Genomic DNA, 22,558 nt, shown 5'->3' with positions numbered 1-22,558 from the left:
GAAACTGGCAATCGGGGCTTTTTTGCAGAAAAGCACATCTAGACTGGCACGGACGCTTTTTGGCAAAAAGTGCTTTTGCGGAAAAGTGTCCATGCCGATCTAGACGTGCTTTTGCGCAAAAAAGCCCCGATTGCCATTTTCGCGATCGGGGCTTTTTTGCGCAAAACAAATCTGAGCTGTCTACACTGGCCCTTTTGCACAAAAGCTTTGCACCAAAGGACTTTTGCCCAAACGGGAGCAGCATAGTATTTCCGCAAGAAGCACTGATTTCAGACAGTAGGAAGTCAGTGTTCTTGCAGAAATTCAAGTGGCCAGTGTAGACAGCTGGCAAGTTTTTCCGGAAAAGCAGGTGCTTTTGTGGAAAAACTGGCCAGTCTAGACACAGCCCGTGGCTTATCCTGACCCTGACTTGCCACAGTTCACCAACAGGTGTCAGGGAAGAGCTTATCCTGATCCTGCTTACACAAGCAACATCTAAAACCTAAACACTAAATACACTGTTATAAGTCCAATACCCATCTTAACCTTACTAACACAGGTGAATCTGACTGGTTTCCAGCAATGAATTTTCCAATGCTTGGCTGAGGCTTAAAGCTTTGGCAAGAGCTGGCAGCTAGTCTTGATTAGTCTTTTGTTCTGATTGTAAATAAGCATTCATAGTAAACTATACAAAACGTAATTTACATGGACTGACAGGTAAGCATCTTCTGCCTGAAAGAATCTGATTTATCAATTTCTAGTGATGGGTCTCAATTCATAAACTTCAAGAATATAATTTTCAGTATACATATGTCAAGGCCTTTCTCCATCCACTCTGGCACTTCAAGTGCAGAAGATGGGGGCCCACAAGAGACCCTAAAATACCTTGCTACTAAAGGCTTGCGTTAAAACTCCCCAAGGCTACAAATTACTCAGCCTTAGATTGATATCGCTATCACCAACCAAGTGCAACCTCCCCTTTGCGTACCCGGGAAGGTGCATTTGGGAATACCTTCCTCTGAGGTGCTCTTGAGCCTTTTTAACTCCCCTCTCCCCCGTGAAAAGCTTGAAACCCAGCTGCTGAGATCAGCTGAAAATGGAACTTTAGTTTCTCTTAGTAGTTTGGGTGTGCAGTCTTAGGCACATGTACATAGAACCCTCCATCTCCTACGACATAGGAATCAGACCATGTTCTTAAAAGGTAATTTTTATTAAAAAACAAACACACACATTTGGTGAAACTTTGCTTGGCTGGTGGGTGTTTCAGAGCAAGTGAAAAAATAATTAAAGGCATAGGGAATTGCTTCCCTGAAATTCAGCTTGGAAATTCAGTTACAGTGTAAGAGGGTACTTATATGTGCTCAGCACAGAGAAGACCAAAAACTCAAGAAATAAAGAAAATAACCTGATTGTGTCTGACTAAACATTCCTTGTTTTATTTGCATATCTGTAACTTCAAGACTTAGTCCTTCTCTAGACATGGATGTTACTGGATACATCTGGAAGATAATAAGGTGATAGGTAACAGCCAGCATGGATTTGTAAAGAAAAAATAATGTAAAACCAATCTGATAGCTTTCTTTGATAGACTAACAAGTCTTGTGAATAAGGGAGAAATGGTGGATTCGGTATACCTAGACTTTAGTAAGGCATTTGATAATCTCGCATGACCTTTTATCAATAAACCAGGGAAATAAAACCTAGATGGGGCTACTTTAAGGTGGGTGCATAACTGGCTGGATAACCATTCTCAGAGAGTAGTTATTAATGGCTCACAAGCATGCTGGAAGGGCATAACAATTTAGTTTTGCAGGGGTCAGTTTTGGGACTAGTTCTGTTCAATATCTTCATCACCAATTTAGATATTGGCATAGAGAGTACGTTTATTATATTTGCAGATGATACTAATCTGGGAGGGGTTGCAAGTGCTTTTAGGGTCTTAATTCAAAATGATCTGGACAAACTGAAGAAATGGTCTGAGGTACATAGGATGAAGTTTAATAAAGACAAATGCAAAGTATTCTACTTAGGAAGGAACAATCTGTTTCACACATACAGAATGGGAAGTGACTGTCTAGGAAGGAGTACTAAAGAAAGGGATCTAAGGGTCATAGTGGACCAGAAGCTAAATATGAGTCAACAGTGTGATACTTGCAAAAAAAGCAGACATGATTCTGGGCTGCATTAACAGGAGTGCTGTGAGCAAGAGTTACTATAGAGAACTTTCTGGGTGTCTGGCTGGTGAGTCTTGCCCACATGCTCAGGGTTTAGCTGATCGCCATATTTTGGGTTGGGAAGGAATTTTCCTCCAGGGTAGATTGGCAGAGGCCCTGGAGGTTTTTCGCCTTCCTCTGTAGCATGGAGTACAGATCACAGCTGGAGGGTTCTCTGCATCTTGGGGTCTTCAAAGTATTTGAAGGCTTCAATATCTGAGATATAGGTGAGAGGATTATTCTAAGACTGCGTGGGTGAGATTCTGTGGCCTGCACTGTGCAGGGGGTCAGACTAGATGATCATAATGGTCCCTTCTGACCTTAAAGTCTATGGCTACGTCTACACTGGCCCCTTTTCTGAAAGGGGCATGCTAATCTTACAGGTCGTAATAGGGAAATCCGCGGGGGATTTAAATATCCCCCGCGGCATTTAAATAAAAATGTCCGCCGCTTTTTTCCGGCTTTTAGAAAAACCGGAAAAGAGCATCTACACTGGCCCTGATCCTCCGGAAAAAAGCCCTTTTCCGGAGGATCTCTTATTCCTACTTCAAAGTAGGAATCTGGGAGGGGTTGCAAGTGCAACAAACTGAAGAAATGGTCTGAGGTACATAGGATGAAGTTTAATAAAGACAAATGCAAAGTATTCTACTTAGGAAGGAACAATCTGTTTCACACATTCGGGGCCAGTGTAGACGCTCTTTTCCGGCTTTTCTAAAAGCCGGAAAAAAGCGGCGGACATTTTTATTTAAATGCCGCGGGGGATATTTAAATCCCCCGCGGATTTCCCTATTACGACCTTTAAGATTAGCATGCCCCTTTCGGAAAAGGGGCCAGTGTAGACGTAGCCTATGAGTCTGAGTCATTCTTCCACTCTACTCTGTGCTGATTAGGCCTCAGTTGGAGTAATATATCCAGTTTTGGGCACCAGACAGATATCAAGAAAGATGTGGAGAAAACTGGAAGAGGTCCAGAGAAGAGGAACAAAAATAATTAAAGGTCTCTACAACATGATCTATGAGGGAAGACTGAAAAAATTGGGTTTGTTTAGTTTAGAATAACTTGCATAGGGGGTCATGGAATCTCCATCACTGGAGCTATTTAAGAGCAGGTTAGAGAGACATCTATCAGGGATGGTCTAGACAGAGCTTGGTCCTGCCATCAGGGCAGGGGACTAGACTCGATGACCTCTCGAAGCCCCTTCCAGTTCTAGTGTTCTATGACTCTATGCCTGGTTCCCTGGCTTCTTACAGGTCCTATTAGGGGCTCTGCTCTCCCCAAAAAGAACGAGAAGAGTTACTGGTTCCAGTTCACAATGCCATACTCTGTTTTAATTGGTACATTGTTGTTAGTGGAGTCAAACCAGGGTAAATATGGAATGAGGGCGCAATACAGGAAGTCCCCAGGTTACGTACAAGATAGGGACTGTAGGTTTGTTCTTAAGTTGAATTTGTATGTAAGTCGGAACTGGTACATATTGTAGGGGAAACTCTAGCCAAACATTTCTCCAGAGCTCAGTTTTATTCTCCCACACCTCACTTCCCTCAGGCCTTTATTCTCAAGCTGAGGTGTCTGCTGAGAAAAGCCGCTCTGCGTCTCCCTGGTCTGCTGGGGGGGGCGCAGCTAGCGCGGGGTTGCCTCACCCCGTTTGTAAGTAGGGATCCGATGTAAGTCGGATCCATGTAACCCGGGGACTGCCTGTATATCTCTTCTTTCAAATGGCATGAAAACCCAAGATCCTTATCCCATTGGTGATCATAGACTCATAGAACTGGAAGAGACCTCAAGAGGTTATCAAATCCAGCCCCCTGCACTCATCGCAGGAGCAAGCCCAATCTAGGATATCCCTGGCAGGTGTTTGTAAAACCTGCTCTTAAAAGTCTCCAAATATGGAGATTCCGTAACTTCCCTAGGCAATTTACATTCATGACAAATCCATGTTGACTATTTCTTATTTAATTGCCTTCTAGATATTTGTAAATTTATTCTTTAATTATTTGCTCCATTACCTTTCCTGGTACAGAAGTTAAGCTCGGTGCTCTGTAATTCCCTGGCTTGTCCTTGTTTCCTTTTTTATAGATGGGCACGATATTTGCCCTTTTCCAGTCTTCTGCAATCTCTCGTTTTCCATGACATTTCAAAGATAATAGCTAGTAGCTCAGATAGCACCTTCGTCAGCTCCTTGAGTATTCTAGGATACATTTCATTAGGCCCTGGTGACTTAGACATCTATGTTGTCTATGTAATGTTTAACTTGTTCTTTCCCTATTTCAGCTTTTGATACTATCCAATTTTCACTGACATTCACTATATTAGGCATCCAATCACCAAGGCTACGTCTACACTGGCCCCTTTTCCGGAAGGGGCATGTAAATTTCAGCAGTCGTCGTAGGGAAATCCGTGGGGGATTTAAATATCCCCCGCGGCATTTAAATAAAAATGTCCGCCGCTTTTTTCCGGCTTTTAAAAAAGCCGGAAAAGAGCGTCTAGACTGGCCCCGATCCTCCGGAAAAAGTGCCCTTTTCCGGAGGCTCTTATTCTTTGAAGTAAGAATAAGAGCCTCCGGAAAAGGGCACTTTTTCCGGAGGATCGGGGCCAGTCTAGACGCTCTTTTCCGGCTTTTTTAAAAGCCGGAAAAAAGCGGCGGACATTTTTATTTAAATGCCGCGGGGGATATTTAAATCCCCCGCGGATTTCCCTACGAGGACTGCTGAAATTTACATGCCCCTTCCGGAAAAGGGGCCAGTGTAGACGTAGCCCAACAGTATTCTTGGCAAAATTCAAAACAAAGGTGTTATTAAGCATCTCTGCCATTTCTGCATTTTTTGTTACTGTTTTTCCTTCTTCATTGAGTAACGGGCCTACCTTAGCCCAGGTCTTCCTCTTGCTTCTTATGTATTTGTAGAATGTTTTTTGATACCCTTTATGTCTCTAGCTAGTTTGATCTCGTGGTTTGTGCCTTCGCCTGTCTAATTTTGCTCCTACATACTTATATTTGTTTATAATCAGCCTTTTTTAATTTGACCCACTTTCACTTTTTGTAGGACTCTTTTTTTATCTTTAGATCATTGAGGATCTCCTGCTGAAGCCAGGGTGGTCTCTTCCTAGCTTTCCTGTGCAGTGGAATTGTTTGCTCTTCTACCCTGAATAATGTCTCCTTGAAAAACTGCCAAATGTCTTCCATTTTTTCTTTTAAACTAGCTTCACATGAGTTTGCTAAAGTCTGCTTTCTTGAAATCTATTTGTTGTTGTTCCTCCTCCTACCATTCCATAGAACTCTATCATTTCACGATCACTTTCACCCAAGCTGGATGAAATTCCATTTTCAAATTCTCAGCGAGTTCTTCCCTATTTGTCAAAATCAGATCTAGAACAGCTTTTTCCCGAGTAGCTTTCTCCACCTTCTGAAATAAAAACATTGTCTCCAATACAGTCCAAGAACGTGTTGGATAATCTGTGCCCTGATGTGTTATTTTCCCAACAGATGTTTGGGTAGTTGAAATCTCCCAACACCATCTAGTCCTGTGCTTTGGATGATTTTTGTTAATTGTTTAAAAAAGCCTCATCCACCTCTTTTTCCTGGTTTGGTGGTCTGTAGTAAACCCCTATCATGACATTACCCTTCGTTTTTCCTCCCACCCCTCTCTTTTTATCTTTACCCAGAGACTTTCAACAAGTCTGTCTCCTATTTCCCTCTCCACCTCAGTCCAAGGCTGTGTCTACATTGGCACCCCTTTCCGGAAAAGGGATGCTAATGTAGACTTTGGAATTGCAAATTCCATGGGGGATTTAAATATCCCCCGCGGCATTTGCATTTACATGGCTGCCGCTTTTTCCCGGCTTGGGGATAAGCCGGAGAAAAGCGCCAGTCTAGACGTGATTCTCCGGAAAATAAGCCCTTTTCTGGAGGATCTCTTATTCCTACTTTCACCCTAACCCTAACCCTATTCCTTTCAAGTAGGAATAAGAGATCCTCCGGAAAAGGGCTTATTTTCCGGAGAATCACGTCTAGACTGGCGCTTTTCTCCGGCTTATCCCCAAGCCGGGAAAAAGCGGCAGCCATGTAAATGCAAATGCCGCGGGGGATATTTAAATCCCCCGCGGAATTTGCAATTGCGACCCGTCTCATTAGCATCCCTTTTCCGGAAAGGGATGCCAATGTAGACGTAGCCCAAGTGTATACATCTACTATATATTTGAAGAGTTTGTTTGTGCATTTAGTTGTGCAAAATAAAGTTTTGCATAAACAATCTGCCACTTGAATTAAGTGAATGCACTATTTTTTACACCAGACTATGCTGGGAGGAAGGTTTAAATAATTATTTTTGTTTTTATTGGAAAACAGTCATGACTATTATGATTAGAGTTCATAAAAATATTTGCTAACAAGATTAAAATCGAGTTGCCCATTCAACTGTCATTTTAGTGCAAAGAAAATTTTTACTATTACAAATAACAAAATAATTCAAATTAATTATGGAAAGAGTAATGGAAGCTTTATGAGTTTCTGATTCAAATTTACTATGTACAGCAATTATTCAATAAAATGAATAATGTTTGAAGTTTAAATCCTGTAAATTTAAAAGAGTTCTTTTACTTCCCTTTTGCAAGCACATTAATAAACAATTCTATTACATAGATTTAATTTCTTGAACTTTTCTGTAAGTGTAATCTGTACAAAATGACTTTGCCTGGTCAACAACGGGCCTCACCTGCTAGTTATTAATATATAAGGCAATGCCTCCTCCCTTTTTCCTGGCCTGTCCTTCCTGAGTAACCTATACCTTTCGATACCAATATTCTAGTCAACTGTATTATCTCTGCAAACTTCTGTGATACTATGTCATAGTTGTGTTCAGGGCTCGCCAAGCGGCAGCGAGCCCTGCTTGCCAGCCACGCGGAAGTGCATGCTGCGCATGTGCTGACCGCGCTGCATGGCCGTGCCAGGCTAAAATCTACTCGCCATGAGCGAGTAGATAGCCTAATTTGTCGAGCCCTGGTTCTGTTTATTTACTAGCATTTCATGTTCTTCCTGTTTATTCCCCGTACTTCTCACATTAGTATACAGACATCCAAGATTCTGATTTGATTCCTCCCCTCCTCGCAAGTTCTGTCATGTCTCTCCTTTATCCCTGCTGTTACAGCCTACGCTATCCCCAAATTCTGACTCTTCTCCCAGGTCTCCATGTTTTGACTTATCTCTGGGCTTTGGTCATCTGCCCCTTTTGAACCTAGTTTAAAGCCCTACTCACTTTCGTCAGTGTGTATCCAAATATGCTCTTCTCCTTGCTCGATAAGTGGACCCCATCTCTGGTTAGCAGTCCTTTTTCCTGGAACAGCATCCCATGGTCAAGGATGACAAAGCCCTCCCAGGGACACCATATATGCATCCTGGCTTTCATGTTCAGGTTGCGTCTATCTTTGCTTGGGATCCTGCCCTAGACAGACTAAAGAGAACACTACCTGATCTCCAAGCACTTTCACCCATGCTCTCAGAGCTCTGTAGCCACTTCTGATCTGATGAGGGTGACACCCAGCAGTATCATTAGTGCCCACAACATTGAGTAACATGGGGCAATAGTCAGAAGGCCAGTTTGTCCTTGGCGGTCCCTCCATAATGTTTCAGATACAGGCCTCTGGCAGACCCAGGATGCCATGTCAGGGCAACAGATGGATGCACCCCTCAGAAGAGAGTCTCCAACCAATGCTACCCCACGTTTCCTCCTGGGTTTGATGGCTACAGACCTCCATGCCTTGGAGATACATGGCTTTTCCTCCTCCATATTAGGGGTTAATTCTTCATCTCTCGCTTCCAGGGTATCATAACTACTCTCAATTACCATGGTGGGTGGATTGGGAGTAGAGGTAGAGCACTGCCTGCTGCCAGAAGTAACTAGCAACCAGCGCCCTCCTGTGACAGAGCCATCTCCTACTCCTCCACCCCCCCGGTGGTGTGGCAGCTGTCCCCTGTTGCTGCATAGCTTCTTCAGCTCTGGATGTCTCCACATGAATACTCTCAAGGAATTCCTCATGGGTAAGGATGCTCCTCAGCCTATCCATCTCCTCCTTTAACTCTTCAACCTTCTGCCTGAGACATTCTACCAGCAGGCACCTTTCATACTGGATGGTCCCTCTTCCCTCAGCCTGGCTTTCTGTATGTGGGAAATGAAGGCCACAGTCTCTGCAAATCCACTCCAGGATCTGGGTAGAGGTATCCCATGTCAGGTGGCCTGTTAGTCTACAGGCGCAGTAGGCAGAAGGAACCCTGGCACAGGTGACGTGGCCCTTCCCAAACATAGTGATTATCAAGTCTTGACAAATTATAGAAAACCCTACTCACCAGACAAAAAAGGGACTCGCCACCCCCACTGCGTGACCCCCACCGTGCAGGTGCATGCCACCTGGAGAACAGGACGACCAGGACAGCATGTTTGCTTCTGTGACAGAGCAGGGCCACTCCGCAGTGGCGAGGGCGACCCACCCCTCACTTCAACAGTGCCGACCCCCGTGCTACATGGGGAGCGCGGCGTTCTGACAGAGGTCTGCGCCGCTTGCTCTCATGCGGCCGCCCAGCTGAGTGGCGTGCAGGGGGGCTGAGTCCTGGGATTCTTTTGACTTATTCACATGATTATGGTCTTCCAAAACTGCATTCTTCCTATCTAAGACTGGCAATATAATCTTTGGTTGGATCTGCTGTCATTCTTTTCCTGTCCTGAAATGTGTTGTGTGGCTTTGTCCATCAATTGTTGCCATATTTCATCCCAAAGAGAGATGATGTCACTTGTGAACAGTTTGTATATCAGTCTGCTAGGTTAATGCTCCTTTTGAAGGAAAGATATAATATAACTGTGAAAGGTTCTTCTAGGAGTTACATTGTGTATACATTAGGGTCAGAATGTAACCAAGAGGAGTTTGAAGGATGTGATTATTTGCAAGACATTTTTATGGAGAACTAAGAAATGAACGGAGTCATCCAATGACACTATAATGCATTTCCAATATTGAGCAGAGAAAAATTTATTTACAGAGATTTTCAAATACAAACATAATAGCACATTTATATATATATTTTTTGTTTACAAAAATGGATATTGAAATAATAAACATGATACAGCACAATACAACAACATGAGCTAAACGTAACAACGACAAATTCTATATCTGGAAGACGTTTCCCATTAATCTTACGTAACCAACAATATCCTACAGTACCATGAGAGGAATTCCCCAGGGTCTGAAAGATATCTGTTTACTGTCCTTCATAATAGTACCATAGGCAAAGCCCCTACATATGCTGAGTAAAAAAATTGCATTTTCGTAATAAAGGTGAAAACACGGAAGCTACATAAAAGTTCTATAGGACTGAATAAGTAGTGAATAAATGTTTTGTGGAAGAGTATAGAGAATATACAAAATACTGTTAAAGTGGCTTATTGGTCCATTTATTAGGTTTCATATATAGTTTAAAAAGTGGTATAACATTGGATTCAAAACCATCAAATGAATAAAAAAAGAAAGAAAAATGCACCAATAAGTTTGCATTTCATTTGTTCTGTGCCATTGTCTGCATGTGTGTGTGTGTGTGTGTGTGTGTGTGTATGCACACACACTTTCAGGAGTGTTGTGCTGAAGTGGAACTTTGGAAGATTGCATCCTACCCCAAATATTTTTTTCACCAGTCTTTCAATTCATTTGCGCACCCAGACCTTTACAATTTATCAAAAAGGAACATTCCTTGTTCATAAAATTATATTCTTCCAGAACAGACCTGAAATATACTTTGTCAAGAAAGAACTTGGCAAACAAGAGCATTTGGTCCATACCTCCAGACTCCCATCCCATCCCATCCCACAATGTCACCTCACATCCTGACCTAGACCATGTCCACTCTCGTTTCAGACTGAGGGTTCTGCAGTTAGGAACTAAAGCACTTTTTTCAGAAGAAGAAATCTGCAAGTCACTTCGGCCTCTCGAAGCTCACTCATTCTCTAGACTGGACTCTCAGGCTGCCAGCCTCAGTAAGGGTACTGTTTCTGTTTCTTGCCAGAGAAACAGGCCAACCAAGTGCAGATTAACATAGCAGCAGCTGCTCCTCCTCCGGTGCAGTAGTAAGCCCAGCCAATTTCACAAGTACCTAGGAACAAACAAACCAAGGGAACAATATTTTACTCAAGAAGGGAGATTTGCTTTCACCATAATGTTACTCGCTCTTTCCTTTTGGAGCAGTAAAAGGGAAATGAAAGTAGAAGTAACCAAATATGGCAGAAGGTGCCATGTATATTAGCCCCTGTATCAGCTTTTTGGTTTAATTCTCTTTTAAGCAATTTATATTTATGCACCTTCATCCAAAGCCTTCCCATTGTGGTAGAAGCCAGCCAGCCAGCCAGATATCAATGCTATCTAATCTATCTAAGTGCTCATGATTTTGGTGTCTGAGTATACAGGAATCTTCTTGCTTTTTTATTAAATACTAGAAGATTTACCTGGCATTGTTCAGGCCCTTAATTCAATTCATTTTTGTTTTGGAAAATAAAATGAATGGCCTGCAGCCTGTCCACGGAGGGGGAGACGGTGGGTGAAGAAGGCAGAGATCCAGGGGCTGGCCCCAGCCTGCAGTGGCCCCTCCCGCGGCCTGTAACCTGTCTGCTGGGGGGTAGGCAGGACTCTGGGGCCAGCCCCAGACTCCATAGGCCCTCCCATGACCTGCAGTCTGTCTGGGGCTGGGCAGGCTGTGGGTGCCTGCCCCATCCCCAGCAGCCCTCGCAGCAGCCTTCAGGCTGTCTGCAGAGGGTAGGGCAGGGCTCTGGGGGCTAGCCCTGGCCTCTAGCAGCTTCCCTGCTGCCTGCAGGCTCCAGGGAGTCCAGCCTTCTGTAGCCTTACCCCATGGCCTGCAGCCTGTCTGGGGGGACCAGGCTCTGGGGGTGGGCCCCAGTCTCCAGCAGCCCCTTCCACTCCCACTGTTCAATATCTTCATCAATGATGTAGAATTGGGATAGAGAGTACGCTTATTAAGTTTGCAGATGATACCAAACTGGGTGGGATTGCGACTTCTTTGGAGGATAGGGACATAATTCAAAATGACCTTAGCAAGTTAGAGAAATGGTCAGAGGTAAACAGGATGAGGTTTAATAAAGAGAAATGCAAAGTGCTCCACTTAGGAAGGAACAATCAGTTCCATACATACAAGATGGGAAGCGACTGTCTAGGAAGGAGCATGGCAGAAAGGGATCTAGGGGTCATAGTGGACCACAAGTTGAATATGAGTCAACAGTGTGACGCTGTTGCAAAAAAAGCAAATATGATTCTAGGTTGTATCAACAGGTGTGTTGTAAGCAAAACTCGTGAAGTCATTCTGCCGCTCTACTCTGCACTAGTTAGGCCTCAGCTGGAGTACTGTGTCCAGTTCTGGGCGCCACATTTCAAGAAAGATGTGGAGAAATTGGAAAGGGTACAGAGAAGAGCGACAAGAATGATTAAAGGTCTAGAGAACATGACCTATGAAGCCAGGCTTCATGAACTGGGCTTGTTTAGTTTGGAAAAACGAAGATTAAGGGGGGACATGATAGCGGTTTTCAAATATCTAAAAGGGTGTCACAAGGAGGAAGGAGAAAATTTGTTCCTCTTGGTTTCTGAGGACAGGACAAGGAGTAATGGGCTTAAAGTGCAGCAGGGGAGGTTTAGATTGGACATTAGGAAAAAATTCCTAACTGTGAGGGTGGTCAAATATTGGAATAAATTGCCAAGGGAGGTGGTGGAATCTCCCTCTCTGGAGATATTTAAGAACAGGTTAGATAGACATTTGTCAGGGATGGTGTAGATGGAGCTTGGTCCTGCCTTGAGGGCGGGGGGCTGGACTCGATGACCTCTCGAGGTCCCTTCCAGTCCTATGATTCTATGATTCTATGGCCAGCAGGCTGTCTGCAGGGAGGCAGAGCTCTGGGGACCAGCTCTGGCCTGCAGTGCAGCCTGTCCGGAGCCAGGGCATGTTTCCTGGCCCTGGCCCTAGGCTCTCTTTAGATGGGGCTACCAGATAGGGTTGGGGGTCTTGGTCAGGGTCTAGAGGAGGGGGAGAGCGGCAATCACTGAGGAGGTCGGGGGGGGGGGGTAGGGAATCTTCCCCCCAGCACTACTTTGGGGTGGGGGGGGGCTACATGTCTTTCTTCCCTCTGCCCCTTCCCTTTCCATGTTCTGGAAAAAAGTCCCATTCCAGGCACTTCCCATTTTCCTGTCATAACCAAACCCTGACCTTGCTTTTAAGCTACAATAACAGGAAGCTGCATACCAAATTTGGTGGCCCTAATTCTTACCATTTAGGAGGAATTTTTGACAGATAGATTTACATACAGACTGAAGCACGCATCTCTAATAGACAGGCAGATAGTGCTAACGTAAGGTACTGGATGGCTGTGACTATCTCAGGGCAGTAACACCATGACTTGATGCATTTATTTAGTGCAGTGTGTTTTAAACTGTGTTCCGCTGTGAGGCAGTTGGAGGTGTGCCACGGAGAATAACAGAATTCAAAATGGCTGCCCTTAAAGGGGCAGGTGACCTTTTTTTCCTCAATAACTTTCCCCCGACCCTTCTCCCCCCTGCCCCCGACTTTTTTTTGGCTCAACAAAAAAATCCTTGGTGTTCCCCATAAAAAAAAAATTATTGTCTGGTGTTCCTCGGTCTTAAAAAGTTTAAGAAACACTGATTTAGTGCTTAACACACTGAGGCCTAGTCTTGACTGGTACTTCTCAGCCCTATTGTAATAAGTGAAATTCTAAACATGGCTATTTGAAAAAGGTTCAAGTAATAAAACGATACAAATCCACACAATCCTGCCTATAGGACAGCTAATGAGAATGGGCATAAGCATCTCAGGAGCTTTTAGTGATTTACAATATGGATTTATTACACAATGTTTATACAGACAAAGTCTGTGATGGAATGTGGACTTGAGCCAAATTGGTAAAAGGACCCTAGGGAATGTACCCACCTAGCATCAAATCCAATATGGAATCTGGGCTATTGTAAAGGGAATATACTCTAGAACTTTTTTCCACAGAGTAGTTGTGAATTGGGGCGGTGTGCAAAATTCATCCTTGCTATGACATGTAGCTTGTGAAAAAAGGAGTTGATTCCCAAGGCCCTATACCCTGTTACTAGCTCAGTGTAGTCAGTAACCAAAACTACATTTGTCTATGCTGGAGTAAATGTGCAGTTCATGAGTTTTAGCCTGGTAACTTCCATTTGCTTTAACAGGAGGCAAACAAATAACACTACACCAGCCACTGCTAAAATGGAGGAATGTTGCCCTCCTCCTGCAAAGATATGCAGGCAGGCAGGCCCTCAGACCTGTACAGACCTCACTGATTTCAGTGCAGTTGCACACATGTAAAGAGATCACCTGTGTGCAATTTCAAACCTCTGTGAATAAAGATAGCCGTACCTCACTGTACACTCCACCTCTTCCCCAGCCTGCTGCCGTGCCACCTAAGCCAAGGTGGATCCAGACTGCTGGCACTAAACATTAAAAAGGTCATAGAGCAGTTTATAAACTACGAGAAGGGGAAAAGCCGTTTGGTGCGGAGGAGCACGTGGATCGGACAGAGATTTCTCTTAGAGGAGAGTCCTTTGATGGAGATTCTCTAGGTTTTAGTCAGAAAGAGAGGACGAGAGATGATAAACTGGGCCAGATCAGACAAGAAACAATCACATATACAAGAATCTAATACATCAGGAAAGGGCAGACAAATAAACAGTGTCAATTTTTTAAAGTGCTTCTACACAAATGCTAGAAGTCGAAATAATAAGATGGGTGAAGTAGAGTACCTTATATTAAAGGAGGAGATTGACATAATAGGCATCACAGAAATCTGGTGGAATGACGACAATCAGTGGGACACAATCATACCGGAATATAAAATATATCAGAAGGACAGAATAGGCCGTTCAGGTGGCGGAGTGACACTATATGTGAAAGATAATGTAGAATCAAATGAAGTAAAAATCTTAAATGAATCAACATGTTCAATAGAATCACTATGGATAGTAATTCCATGCTCCAATAATAAGAGTATAGTAGTAGCGCTATATTATCGACCACCTGACCAGAACTGTGATAGTGACGTTGAAATGCTAAGGGAGATTAGTGACACTATGAAAATAAAAAACTCAATAATAATGGGGGATTTCAATTATCCCCATATTGACTAGGTACATGTCACCTCAGGACGAGATACAGAGATAAAATTCTTGATGACTTAAATGACTGCTTCTTGGAGCACCTGGTACAGGAACCCACAAGGGGAGAGGCAATTCTTTATTTAGTCTTGAGTGGAGCGCAGGATCGGGTTCAGGAGGTAACTATTACAGGAGCATTTGGGAATAGTGACCATAATATAATAACATTTAACATTCTTGTGGTGGGAAGAACACCTCAGCAGTCCAGAACACTGGCATTTAATTTCAAAAAGGAATTACGCAAAAATGAGGAGGTTAGTTAAACAGAAATTAAAAGGCACAGTGACTAGAGTAAAATCCCTGCAAGCTGCATGGAAACTTTTCAAAGACGCCCAACTTAATAGACGCTCAACTTAAAAGACGCCCATAATAGACGCCCAACTTAAATGTATACCCCAAATAAAAAAACATAGTAAGAGACCTAAAAAAGAGCCACCGTGGCTTAACCACCATGTAAAAGAAGCAGTGAGAGAAAAAAAGGCATCTTTTAAAAAGTGGAAGTCCAATCCTACTGAGGTAAATAGAAAAGAACATAAACATTGTCAAATCAAGTGTAAAAATGTAATAAGAAAAGCCAAAAAAGATTTTGAGCAACAGCTAACCAAAAACTCAAAAAGAAATAGCAAAATGTTTTAAAGTACATTAGAAGCAGGAAGCCTGCTAAAAAAACAGTGCAGCCCCTGGACGATCGAGATACAAAAGGAGCAATCAAGGACGATAAAGCCATTGCAGAGACACTAAATGATTTCTTCACTTCAGTCTTCACAGCTGAGGATGTTAGGGAGATTCCCAAACCTGCACTGTCCTTTGTGGGTGATGAATTTGAGGAACTGTCCTGGATTGAAGTGTCATTAGAGGAGGTTTTGGAACAAACAGAAAAACTTAACAGTAACAAATCACCGGGACCGGATGGCATTCACCCAAGGGTTCTGAATGAACTCAAATGGGAAATTGCGGAACTATTAACTATGGTTTGTAACCTATCCTTTAAATCAGCTTCTGTACTCAAGAACTAGAAGACAGATAACATAAGGCCAATATTTAAAAAGGGCTCTAGAGGCGACCCTGGCAATTACAGACCAGTAAAACTAATGTCAGTACCAGGCAACTTAGTTGAAACAATAGTAAAGAATACAATTGTCAGACACGTAGAAGAACATAATTTGTTGGGCAAAAGTCAGCATGGTTTCTGTAAAGGGAACTCCTGTCTTACTAATCTATTAGAGTTCTTTGAAGGGGTTAACAAACATGTAGACAAGGGGGATCCAGTAGATATAGTATACTTAGATTTCCAGAAAGCCTTTGACAAGGTCCCTCACCAAAGGTTCTTGTGTAAATTAGATTGTCATGGGATAAGAGGGAAGATCCTTTCATGGATTGAGAACTGGTTAAAAGACAGGAAACAAAGGATAGGAATAAATGGTAAATTTTCAGAATGGAGAGGGGTAACTAGTGGTGTTCCCCAAGGGTCAGTCCTAGGACCAATCCTATTCAACTTATTCATAAACAATCTAGAGAAAGGGGTAATCAGTGAGGTGGCAAAGTTGGCAGACGATACTAAGCTATTCAAGATAGTCAAGACCAATGCAGACTGTGAAGAACTTGAAAAAGGTCTCCCCAAACTGAGTGACGGGGCAACAAAATGGCAATTGAAATTTAATGTGGATAAGTGTAAACTAATGCACATTTGGAAAAAATAACCCCAACTATACGTACAATTTGTTGGGGGGCTAATTTAACTACAACTAATCATGAAAGAGATCTTGGAGTTACCGTGGGTAGTTCTGTGAAAACGTCCACGCAGTGTGCAGCAGCAGTCCAAAAAGCAAATAGGATGCTAGGAATTATTTAAAAAAGGATAGAAAATAAGACAAAGAATATCTTACTGCTCCTATATAAAACTATAGGACTCCTACATCCTGAATACTGTGTACAGATGTGGTCTCCTCACCTCAAAAAAGATACTTTGACATTAGAAAAGGTTCAGAAAAGAGCAACTAAAATTATTAGGGGTTTGGAAGGGTCCCATATGAGGAGAGGCTAAAGAGACTGGGACTTTTCAGTTTAGAAAAGAGGAGACTGAGGGGGATATGATAGAGGTATACAAAATCATGAGTGGTGTGGAGAGGGTGAATAAAGAAAAGTTATTTACTTGTTCCCATAATATAAGAACTAGAGGACACCAAATGAAATTAATGGGTAGCAGGTTTAAAACTAATAAAAAAAGTTCTTCTTTACAGAGCGCAGAGTCAACCTGTAGAACTGCTTGCCAGAGGAGGCTGTGAAGGCTAGGACTATAACAGAGTTTTAAAAAGAGCTACATAAATTCATGGAGGTTAGGTCCATAAAAGGCTATTAGCCAGGAGGTAAGGAATGGTTCCCCTGGCCTCTGTTGTCAAAGCCTGGAGAAGGATGGCAAGAAACAAATTGCTTGATCATTGTCTTCGGTACACCCCCTCTGGGGCATCTGGCACTGGCCACTGTCGGCAGACAGGATACTGGGCTAGATGGTCTGACCCAGTATGGCCATTCTTATGTTCACACTAGAAGCAAACATGGTAAATCTATGACGATACAAACTGATGCAAGCCTGTCAAAATATAAAGCAGGGCTTGTGCTCCTTTCTTTAAAAGAGTGCTTCTAAAATAATAACATTTCTAAAACTGTGTGTGACATGTCGCATGGCAAAAATGTTTCAGTCTACTGACCCATTTCCCCAAAGAAGACAACTCAACCAGTTTTGGACAGTTTCACTACAACAGAGACGATGACGTTTACATGCCAAAACAAGCATGGCAACATTACACACTTGGGACCTCCAAAAGAGTGAGCCTTCGTTGTCTTTTTGCATAAGGAAAGAGCAGGAGTGTTTGCTGCTGCTAGTGAAGAGAGACTTTAAAAAGTGCAAAGTATCAGCAGAGTGGTTTCGTTGGGGTTTCAGAGTTTCCTACCAATGCTCTTTATTGAACCAAGTCTCTGCGCCTCCTCCAAGAGTTCTGCCCACCTATATTTAATTCATCCGAACAGGGAAATAGTCAATTAGAGGACTTGGCTTGCCTACAACCCTTTCAAGAAGTGAAAGAAGCAAAACTATTTAAATTGTTCCCCTTCGCTGTCTATAATAGCTCGTCAGGCAAGCCTCAGAGCTTACTTGGGCGGCAAATAGCTGTTTTCAATGCAGAGGAAAACAAGACTTGACAGTTAAAATAGAGGTTACTGGCACTGAAAATAGGTTAGCAGTGGAACAGACAGCCCCATCGCCTGCCAAGTCCAGAAAGAGAGAGAGAGAGAGAGGCTGTGGGGCTGGTTTCTGCAGTAGACGCAAATCAGAAGGGTCAAAGTATTTTATTTTGTTTCCTTTTAGTGGTTTGTTTACCTGCACTACAGGCAGCTTTGGAGTCTCTTTGTTTGTAGCAGTGCATGGAGGTCGCACAACAAATAGCCAAGGTCTGGGACTTTGACTTGCCTCCTCAGAAACAACCGTACGGAATCGTCCTCTGCCTTTATCATTGTTAGTCTGAAAATTGTAATGAAGTTCTAAACTGCTCCCCCAAACTGCCCCCACAGTAGCATCAATTCCACATGCCAGCCAAAGAAAAGAACTTCCCAGCGGGCCAAATTTGGATATTGGTTTGCTCTATGTGGCATGGAGCTGTCTGAGGAGCTCTGTTTGAGTCACTTCAGTCCAACTGAAAGTCCAATTGGGGGGAAGGCACACAAGAGGCTAGTCTCTAACCCCCAACCTCTCCCCTTGCTCTGGGGATGGAGTCCAGGAACCCACTCCCTTATCACCTGGGGGAGGGGAGGCAGTATAGGCACAGAGCTATCACTCTTCTGTGGCAGGCGCAGAGGTGGAGGGGAGGTTTTCTTTATGGTACGGAGAGATTTATAGCAGCCCATGCAGACTGAGATCACCGCCAGGTCAGATATGGAAGAGTCAGCAGAAGCAGCAGCATCTATCTGGGAAAGTTTGCCCCCTCAGAGAGCAAGGAGACTTTTGCTCTCTCACCTCAGGACAGCTACCCATCCCACAGTCATTTCTATGTGGGCTTCCAGGCACTCCTGGGTCCTACGCACATCATGACGTTGCAGCCCCTGCAGCATAGTTTTCCTTGCACATTTGGTATGGGGGGAACCAGGGGGCCCCTTTCCTCACATAGAGGCAAGAGCAGCAGCACGAGGCTCTTTCTCCCATCAGGAGCAGCAACAGAGGCCATCTTTCCCTCTGGAGCAGTGGGAATGACAGCAAGTGTTCCCTCTAGCAAGGCAGGGTTGGAAGCTGGCTGCCCCAGTTCTTACCCCAGCAGTAGGTGAGGCTGGGTGGGTGGGGCAGGCCACAGCCCTGACACACACATTTCTGGCACACACCATTCTCTCTTGGTGTTGGCAGCATTCCCAGAGCAGTGGCTATTGGAGAGTAGAACCTATGAAGATGAATGGGAAACTCTCGCCTCAGAGCAATTGCATCAGGCTGGCTGCAGGACTCAGGCAGACACCACAGCACGGTTAAACTTGTTGCCTGTTTTCAGGGTTTTCTTTACAGGCCTGGGGCCTGGAAACTGTTTTAAAAAGTGAGAGCTGCAATTCTGACCCAAACAAATGGTGAGGAGCTGGGCCCTATGCACAGGCCTATACAGCCTATGCCATAATCCACTCCTGGGAGGGCTGCCCGGCTTAGCCACTTACTAGGCCCCACTTTTGTGGCTACTCAGACAAGCAGAATGCAGAATACCACTCTGTGGCAGGTATGAGGGACCAGACTCCTTAGGAGTGCTACGACCCAGCAAAGGTCTGAGTCCCACTGTGGAGATCCTTCAGCTCCCCTACACCATGGCAATCTGGCTGGTGCCAAGTCAAAAGTAAGAGTTTAGCCTGCCAATAGGGCATATTCCCGTATGTCTTCCTGCCCATTGACAGCCATTTATAACATTGACTTAGCTCCTTTCTTCCTAAAGAATCCCAAATTCCTTTCCAAACTTCCATCCAATTTTCCCTTCCAATTCATCCACTGTGGTGAAGGAGAATCATTATAATACTCTGGAAACAAAAGATGAGGAATTATATCCTAAGGTGCAGAAGAAGTCTTGTAGCCAGCTGGCTTTTAGCTTAACTGTAGAGACTCAGGGTGTGTCTAGACTACCTAGTTTTGTCGACAAAAGTGGACTTTTGTCGACAAAACTATACCAGCGTCTACACTACCGCTGAGTTCTGTCGACAGAACGTCGACAGAACTCAGCAGTTTTGTCGACGCTGGTATACCTCATTTTATGAGGCATAACACCTTCTGTCGACAGAACTCTGTCGACAGAAGATGTTATTGCCTGTAACACTGCGTCCAGACTACGGAGTTCTGTCGACAAAGCAGCTTGCTTTGTCGACAGAACTCAATGTGTCTGGACGCTCTTTGTCGACAGAAGTTTTGTCGACAGATACTGTCGACAAAACTTCTGTTGACAAAACGCGGTAGTCTAGACGTACCCTCATGCACTAAGCCTCAGAGTTCCCGGGTTCAGTTTCACCTTACAAGTACAGAGTGAAGAAGAATCCTATGGAAAGCTCAGCTGGAAATTTGACAAGCAGAATTCAGTTGCCAAGGTCAGAATGCGTGTCTGTTTTCAGGCTACTGGGGAGGAATTGGGAAGCTGGTTATATATATATATTATATTCTACTGTATTACTTTGTGTATTTTAACCAACATGTGCCCAGAGATGATGACAGGTGCAGATTGCTAGATTTTACAACAGAGACCTTTTCTCTAATAATGATTGCTCGTACGTGGAAAAGCTCCTTCCCCCCCCCTTTTTTTTGTGTGCTAGTAAAAGATTTTCAAAAGCTGGCACATTCAGTGTGAAGTCATGCCAAGGCCCTAAGCCTCACTGAACACGGACAGAGGCAGAAATAAGGAGCCTTGACTTCTGCGTAGGGTGAATTCAACTTTTGTTCCTTGGCAGAGGATAAGGGTCATTTAGTGAGGCCTGAGTTTATGGATGATGAGCTGCTAGATCAGTGTCACAGCACTGCTGAAGACACACAAGATGCACATTCAACCTTGGACTTGGCAGGCCATGGTTTTCCCTTTGCTGTGCTCCATATGCCCCAATGAACATGGTCACCACTTTGATCATATAAGGAACAAACAGGCAGCCTTTTGCTCTTTCAAGCTCACAAGCGTGAGTGGTGTCAAAAGGAACAAGCAAAGGGACAGGGAAGTACAGCAGGGTGGTTGAAAGAACATTGGGACACTGCCCTTAGAGCATTAGTGACCTGAAATCAACCTATTGCTCATTTATTTCCATTAAGCGCCAGAAGCAGGGGGAGTCTCTTGCTAAAATAAGCTGATGTACATGTGGAGACTGAAGAATGGGGCTATAACACTAAAGAAGAGCTTGCTGCTGGGAGGGGTGAAGTGATCTCTGTGGTGTCCTAATTATAGTTCTCAAGCCAACAATAGACTTTCAAATTTGCCTACTGAAATTAACAATCATCTACATCAAACCGCCAAGTGTTTCACTAAAACAGTGATACTTCCCTTGTAATTTTTAATTTCATGAGGGGGAAAAAATGGTCTAGTTTGTGATTTTGCTCCAGTGTTTTCATTTTGCTGCATGTACCAGCTATTTTAATCCATTGCCCCCTAAGGAAAGATTGTGGGTTGTCAATAATTGGGCAATTTAGCTGCAGTTTAACCTGTGAAATGACTTTTGCTTCACTTTTGCATTAAGTTCTCCCTTTTAGAAGGGTGGTAAAGCTTTGTAAAGGGCAGGCTAGAGAACATTCAAATGATTACACTAGAGGCCAAATCAAATGGCAAGACTCCAGGAGAAATGATACACTGGAGATCAAAAACATTCAGTTCTCCAGATTTATATTTTTATAGCAGCTATAACAGCAGCTACCATATTGGGACCCTGATCCAGCAAAGCTCTTAAACACATACTTAACTTTTATCATAGTGATCTCAAGGGGGCTACTCCCATGCAGAAAGTTAAGCATGTGCTCAAGTGCTTTGCTGGATTGGGGCTTAAATTAATTCATCAGATACAGTATTTTGCTTTGAGGGACTCTGTCTTGCTAAGCATTATAAATATCATTTTTTAAATTTGATATTCTCTGCTGTTAAAATGAAAGCTTTAACAGGAAGACCAATGTCCACAATTACATATGTAGTCAGTATATTTATTAGAGTTAAAAAAAAATCCAGTGAAATGATTTGTATCTTTCTTCCCATAAGCTCAAAATCTGAGTGGAGTGCGTATGGAATGTCTCCAACAATCAAAAATATTCAAAATACCTTCACACTTAAATAAGCTGTCATGCTTTCAAGCTGCATGTTCTGGAATGATGCTATGCTCAGGGCTAAGACTAGATTTTACACAACAGCATTAACTTTCCTGTTCAGGAAGAAGGAAGGGGTTTTGGCGCCATCAGGAGCTAAGGGGCGATTGTTGAGCCTAGTGCTGCATGATTACCAGCCCTTTGAAAGCTTTTGGCTTTGTCAAGCGAATTGATAGGCAGCATAAATAATTGGAGCTATGGGCCTTCTGACTGGTCAGTGCGCCTTTATCATTTATATCAGTGTTTCTCAACCAGTGGTCTGAGCACCCTTAAGGGTACTTGAGCACCCTTAGGGGTACATCAACATAACTGAAATTTGGAGAAAAACTGATTTTTGTTTTAAGTTTTACAGCACTTTGTTATTTTTGTACTTTTTACACCCCAAAATTTCATTGCCTGCCCACTATGATTAAGTTGTTGAAACAAATGTGTTAAAATGGTAGAAAAAAATGTTGTGTCTGAAGACTGTAGGTAGTGGGGGTACTTATAATTTTTTTTAAAAAAGGGGTACTTTATAAAAAAAGGTTGAGAAACACTGATCTGTATACTGCGCCCATATGTTTGTGACCTATCATTCAAGAGCTTGTAAACCCTTGAACATGTGTATTCTATTTGTGTGCACGTATTTTCTTGTAAGGGAAGTTAGAAATATAAAGTGCAAACCTGTTTGTTAATCTAGGACAGTGGTCCCCAACACGGTGCCCGTGGGTGCCATGGCACCTGCCGGGGCATTTATGTACGCCCGCGGAATGATCTGGGCCGGCCCCGCCCCCGGCGCACGCATGGTGCCAACCCCGGGTGT

General features: G+C 43.5%; 1 protein-coding gene across 1 annotated transcript in view; it reads right to left on the bottom strand.

Moving 5' to 3' along the window:
- Window positions 1–8,408: 8,408 nt before the first annotated feature.
- LHFPL6 (LHFPL tetraspan subfamily member 6) overlaps window positions 8,409–22,558 on the bottom strand; it is a 255,853-nt gene continuing 241,703 nt past the window's right edge. Inside the window, exon 4 of the mRNA XM_075919117.2 lies at window positions 8,409–10,323. Within this exon, the coding sequence (XP_075775232.1) occupies window positions 10,205–10,323 (119 nt within the window). The 3' untranslated portion in view covers window positions 8,409–10,204. The remainder of the gene's footprint in view (window positions 10,324–22,558) is intronic.

The sequence above is a fragment of the Pelodiscus sinensis genome, chromosome 1, assembly GCF_052426305.1.
Source record: "Pelodiscus sinensis isolate ZL-2025 chromosome 1, ASM5242630v1, whole genome shotgun sequence".
Classification (NCBI taxonomy): Eukaryota; Metazoa; Chordata; order Testudines; family Trionychidae; genus Pelodiscus; species Pelodiscus sinensis.
Note: the sequence above shows the minus strand (reverse complement) of the source record. Positions and strands in the feature narration are given on the sequence as shown.